This window comes from Mastomys coucha, unplaced genomic scaffold (genome assembly GCF_008632895.1).
Source record: "Mastomys coucha isolate ucsf_1 unplaced genomic scaffold, UCSF_Mcou_1 pScaffold22, whole genome shotgun sequence".
Classification (NCBI taxonomy): Eukaryota; Metazoa; Chordata; class Mammalia; order Rodentia; family Muridae; genus Mastomys; species Mastomys coucha.
This window is the reverse complement of record NW_022196905.1, coordinates 96,404,538-96,411,042: the sequence shown is the minus strand read 5'-3', so window position 1 is coordinate 96,411,042 and position 6,505 is coordinate 96,404,538. Positions and strand designations below refer to the sequence as shown.

The window sequence follows — 6,505 nt, the reverse complement described above, 5'->3', positions numbered from 1 at the left end:
TCTGTGTGTATGTGTGTGTCTCCCTCTCTGTGTGTATGTGTGTGTGTCTCCCTCTCTGTGTGTGTCTCCCTCTCTGTGTGTCTGTGTGGTAGAGTTGGCTATCTCCTTCTAGTATGGATTTGGGGATCAGATTCAGGTAAGAGGCTTACATGACAAGCACTTTTGACTGCTAAGCCATGTCACTAATTTCTTAAAGTTTCTTTAACATAACATTTCTATTTCTAATTCCCCCCAACCCTGATTTAACACATATGCTTGCTTGTGTGTGTGTGTGCTCGCACACGCACGTGCGCATGAATTCAAATGATAGCAAACCATTAGCTGATGCAATACTTCCAGAATAGCTTTGAGAGGTGAAGTTTCATGTTGAAACATGGTACACGACTGCTTTTCAGATAAGCAGGTCCAAAGGGCACATCCCACTGGGTTCCCTGACCTATGTTGTGCTTGCACTAGAGACTGGCATCATTTCAAAAGCCAAAGGTGTATCTGATTTGTCAGGAAACACAGTCAAAGTCTGCCTCTTCTGCAGCAGCCCATAATACCTGACAGGGCTCTCTGTGGAGCTCTGAGCAGAGACGTCTGTGGGAGAACAGAGCCCCAGGGAGAGGGAGAGGCAGTGGAGAGCCATGAACCTCATCCTAGAGCTTCTCCTGCTGGTGGGCATCATCATCTACTCCTACCTGGAGTCACTGGTAAAGTTCTTCATTCCCCAGAGAAGGAAGTCTGTGGCCGGACAGACTGTTCTCATCACGGGGGCCGGACACGGAATAGGCAGGCTGACCGCTTATGAGTTTGCAAGGCGGAAAAGCAGACTGGTCCTGTGGGATATTAATAAGGTAATGATAGGTGTTTCTGACGATCTTTTAAAGTCACAAAATAATAAGGCATATGTTTCTCTAGTTACTTGACTTAGGCTGGCTTTTCTTTGTGTTTTCCTTTTTCAAAGTTTTAATAAACCCCCACCCGGAGCCTTTCTAGATCCCTGTGACAGGTGAACTATATGGACTCAATGTGCTGGAGAACTAAGCCTGGGGGCAGAGGAGTTCACTTGGTTTGATTGTTTGGTTGCTTGCTTGTTTCTCCTGTGGTGTACAACTTGATAACAAGAGACGCCGAAGCCGGGAAGCTTCCCAGCTGCTGAAATTAGGCCAGCCACATAACTTACCTCAACTTCAATTAAAAAAAAAAAATCTCAGAGGGAGACAAAACCTACAGGTAATCATTGCCGGTAACCAAATTGGCCTATATGCAGTTTATTAAAGCTAGGAATGACTTCTATACTCTTAAATTTTTATTTATTCGGTTATTCATTTGTTCCTTTCTTTGATAGACTGAAGATGGGTCTTAGTACCCTAGCACGTGCCAGGCAAGCACTCTACCACCGAGCCACAGTACCTTAGCACGTGCCAGGCAAGCATTCTACCACCGAGCCACAGTACCTTAGCACGTGCCAGGCAAGCACTCTACCACCGAGCCACAGTACCTTAGCATGTGCCAGGCAAGCACTCTACCACTGAGCCACAGCTACAGCTCAGATCTGTACACATTTGAGGGATTCTCAAAACAAAATACACATGAAGAACTTCCAGCAGAAACCCATGGTACCTCTGCTCACACTCCAGCAATCCTAAAATACTTACATCCGACCTTTTGCAGAAAAAGACTTGCCGGGTCCTGAGCAAGAAGAGTAAAGAAAGAGAATCATACTTAAGTACTTAGCGTGGCCTAGCGCGCCTGCAGCATTGCTTATGGTAATGTCTACACTGGTGCTGTACTTAGCGTGGCCTAGCGCACCTGCAGCATTGCTTATGGTAATGTCTACAATGCAGCATTGCTTACGGTAATGTCTACACTGCAGCATTGCTTACGGTAATGTCTACACTGCAGCATTGCTTACGGTAATGTCTACACTGCAGCATTGCTTATGGTAATGTCTACACTGGTGCTGGGCTTTCCCTTGGACATTTACGAGGTTGTTGACCTCTTGATTATTTATAAATGCTCCTAATTACCCTGAAGTCTGAAGGCATTGATGTCTTGGGTCACTTTCTCCTAAATATGCACATTCTCACAAGGTCGTGAAAAGATGTGCCACAAGAAAGTGTCTCTGGGATTGTAATCTTTGATGAATGGGACTGGGGATTTAGCCCAGCGGTACAGCAATTATCTAACATACAAGCTAGGTATTAGATCCAGCTGCGGCTGGGTTTAAACTCCAGCACTACAAGGAAATAAAAAACAAACTTCTGCTGTCATGTACCACATACAGTGGCTCTGACTAGAGAAACCCAGAGTGTTTGTTCGTTTGGTAAGAAGCAGAGTTTCCAAAGGTTTCCTTGGGGTTTTGCCTGGCTTCTGGTAACCCTCTTTTATGTTCTTTGCCATCTGCAGTTAACAACACTTTTCTCAGCCTTCAGAATGCTCTTGAACATAAGGAACTAAATCCGCTTTGGTTCATTTTGAGCAGTGAAGAATCCTGAGACGCACCACGCGTCTTTGCTTAGCAGATACAGGCATTTGTGGGCAAGATGAGCTAACATGGTACATGGAGATGATTATGACATTATCAAATCCTGCAGAGGTCCCAGGCAGTCTTCCTGGAGTTAAGAAAACTGAGCCTGCTGTTCTCAGACCCTTGTAAAAAAAATAAATAAATAAATAATATATATATATATATGTGTGTGTGTGTGTGTTACACACACACACATATACATAATGAAGAGGATCTTTCAGATCACCTCCCAAGAGTATCTGGTGGGAAGACATTAATACTTGTTAGTAAACTTCCTTTAACTTGAAAAATTTCTGACACAGAAAGAGTAAAACTAGAAAGAGGTCACATTAAAGATGACTTCCACATCCCCCCCCCTCAAACCTGAAAACTGAGTAACTCAATCTTGTAAATTCCTCTTTGAATTCTTGAACTTCATGGTTTAAGACTCCAAATGATTGGCTGAAAGCTGCAAGTGTAACTCTGGTTTCCCTGTACACTGAGGGGCCAGCTAGCTTTCCATCAAAGCTGGCTCCTTTCCCTTAAAAGGTGAGAAGCAAGGCCACAGAGAAGACCCTGGCTTTTAAAACAGTGACACAGAGATATTAGGAAGGGAGTTCAGCAGGGGGGAGGGGCTACAGGAAGGTAACAGGAGATGAAATAATAAGAGCATACACATGTATGCAAGGAATGAAAAGCAAAGTTAAGAACACAGTGATGAAACTGCCTGCAGTTTCACGAACGGGGTTCACCTCAGCCAGGAGGGAATAAAGCACCTGAAATAGAGGGTTTGAAATGCAAAGAGAAAACACAAAGCCAAGTTGCATCCCAATCAAGGCTCCACTTTACTGAGAATAAACCAGGGTTTTTATAGTCACAGGAGAAACTGAAAACAAGTCTCTAGATTACACTACAAAGAAAGTTCAAGTGCCAAAGTCCCCAGGTTCAGAAGATCTTCAGACGGCTGGCTGGTGTACTCAGGCGGTGGGCGTGCTCAGGCAGCTTCTTCAAAGACAAACAGTCAACAGAGAGCATCTGTCTTAGCTCCCAGGTGTTAGCCCCCAAACAGAGGCTGCCAGGAGTCCGGTGGATGACTGAAGTCAAGAGGGAAGGTAACACAATGACACAATAGCAAAACCGTGGACCCAGCCTAAGTGCCCACCCATAGACATGGATGGAAAAATGTGGTTTCACACACGGAACATCATTCAGTCTTTTGGAAGAATGAGATCATTCTGTTTGCAGGGCAATAGGCAAAACTGGAGGTCTCGATGTTAGGTGAAAAAGGAGCCAGACTCATGAAGGGAAGGATCAGTGGGAGTTGGGGGTGGGGGACATGGTCACTCTGCTCTGGTCCTAGCACTGGAGGAGCCAAGGCTAGAGGGTTACTGCAAGTTAGAACTCAGTGCTGGCTACAGATAAAATTATAACAAGAGACAAAAGAGGGTAGGAGAAGGCAGCAAGCATGGGCTCTGTCATGCCTCATGTGTGGGAATGCCGTCATGAAACATACTAGTTTGTACATTAGTAAAAAGGACACGGGCATTAGCAACGTGCAGAGGCGTTGACTCCTCAGAATATGTTTCCTGTTCAAAAGTGACAAAGAGCTACATTCTGCCATACTCCAGATTAATTACACGGCTGGATGGTTTGCTATTAACATCTATTACTCATACACGATACTGGGTTTCACCGTAAGCTTTCATAGACATGTATATTCTGATCATATTCACTGTTCACCTGTCATTATCTCTGGTCTCCTCCCACTCTTGCTGATCCCCTTTCTAACTGTCCCCTTGTACTTCCATGTGTGTAAGCTAATGAGTTTAGTTAGGATTGCTAACTTGAGCTTGGAAGAGGGCTTATTTCAGCTTAGGGACAGCTTGCTGGTGGCTGTACTACTAAAGAAAGTAACCCTGATATACTGTTTCTTCTTCAGTCAAGTCGTTTGCTTGTGCTACTGAAGAAAGTAACACTGGTACATTGTTTCTTCTTTAGTCCAATCTTTGCTTGACACTCTGGTTACTGCCTCTCTGTAGCTCTCAGGACTGTATGAGACTAGTGAGGAGGGCAGCTGGGCCAACTGGCAGTAAGCAGCCTTCATTAGTGGAAATGAAGCTAACAATAGTGGAAAACTCTTCTACCCAGACCACAGCTCTATTCCACAGCCCCGTGCAGACTATGTGGCAGCCTGCCCCAAGTCTATGTGAAGGGACAGTTGGTTTTGTAGGGACACCCTAACCCTCCTTAAAGTCTGTTCTGTAAGACTTCTATTGTTGCTTTGTGGTTTAGCCAAGATAGGAAAATGCAAAGGGGATGGAGGGTGGTGACCAGTGTAAGCCAAACCCACCATCCACTCAGGGACAGCCTGCACCATGGCTACACTATTGCCATCCCAGCGTGCACAAGAAAGCTTCCTGGGTGTCCTCACTCTTCATCACAGAGAAGTGAAGACAACTGTCAGAGGAAAAAGTATGATTTTAAAAAAGAATTTAAACCCTATAATATTCTCCATAACATCAGTAGGTTCCAAAACTTGGAAAGAATCCAAATTTTCCTGAAATGTAGGTCAAAAAAAAAAGCCAAGGGTAGTGACTCACACCTGTAATTGCAACATTCAGGAGGCTGAGGCAGAAGGATTAGCCTGAGTTGGAGACCCACTTGGGGTACACATAGTAAGCAAGGGCTAGAGAATGACATCTGGTCTAAAAGAACAAGAGAAACACACACACATATACACACACACACACACACTCTCTCTCTCACACACACACACACTCTCACACACACACACATACTCTCACTCACACACCACATTAGGACAATCTCAGGTAAGAGGCTTCTGAATTTAGGCTAAAAATAAGCTGCCTCCATGTCTTGGACCTTAGCCATTCAACCTTTGGCTCTTGGCCTTTTCCCCTCCAAAGCTCCAGAAGAATAAATACCCACTTGAGATTGTCACCTGTAGTAAGTTAGTTTCCTTCTAGGAAGCTTTTCTCGGTTAATATTCTCTCCTAGCACCAGGGTGGTGAATCCAAGTTGTCAGAAGCCGTTTGGTGTCGCTCTAGACAGCTGCTCAGCACTCCACTGCCGGCCGTGGGCGATGCTCCACAACTGTGTGGACCAGTCTTCCTTCTGTCCTCCAAGCTCAGACATCTTCCCTGACACTGTGAGGCACAGCATCTTCGAGCACTTATGGGATACCCTTCATGCTACCACAGTGTCACTCTAGACAAACCACCTACAGCCACGCCCAGGACAAGATGAGAAGCTGCAAAAGCCTTAGCCGGAAGGAAGGGTTTCTTTCTCTTTGGCTCAGCTGCTGCTTGGGCAGTATAATTAGTCAATGTAATTAGATAATGAGTTCACATAAGGAGACTTATTGGACAAAGATCTGAAAGTATTTTTGAAGAGCCTGATCTTTTCTCAAATTTGCCTCCCCCCTCCCCGCCCCCCAAGCACGGTGTTGAGGAAACCGCGGCCAAATGCAGGAAACTGGGGGCTGTTGTGCACGTGTTTGTGGTAGACTGCAGCAACCGGGCGGAGATTTACAACTCTGTGGATCAGGTGAGAACCGGAGTGCAGGTGTCTGCATAAAACATATGCATCAGCTGACACTGAGCTGGAAAATGAAAAGATTGTCTAGGGCTGCTGGACTTCCGGTAGACATCAGCTGCTCGGTCAAGTTGCTGTGTGACCGAAGGAGGACAAATATAGAACTTTCTTGGTATTAATATCCACTCAGCTCTGGCCTCTGTCACTGTTTCATATTCTGAATCAAATCTGCTGTGACCAAAAGTTTGGCTCAGAGGAAATGAAAAATGATTTATCAGCAGAAAATTTGATCTCTTTTTTTTAACTTTTTAAAATTAGATTTTGTTCTACTTTGTTTCTTTAACTTATTTCCTTTCTGAGATTTTATTGGCTTGTGTATAATCTAGTCTTTTATGAAAAACACAGTTAATGACTTTTTAAACATTTTATTTATTTACTGCATCGTGTGTGTGTGTG

The 6,505-nt window shown here is 44.6% G+C and overlaps 1 protein-coding gene across 1 annotated transcript in view; it reads left to right on the top strand.

Annotated features, from left to right (window-relative positions):
- Positions 1–629: 629 nt before the first annotated feature.
- The window catches only part of Hsd17b13 (hydroxysteroid 17-beta dehydrogenase 13), a 14,457-nt gene continuing 8,581 nt past the window's right edge, over positions 630–6,505 (top strand). The window contains exons 1-2 of the mRNA XM_031342197.1: positions 630–839; positions 5,954–6,061. Coding sequence (XP_031198057.1) covers positions 630–839; positions 5,954–6,061 — 318 coding nt within the window. The remainder of the gene's footprint in view (positions 840–5,953; positions 6,062–6,505) is intronic.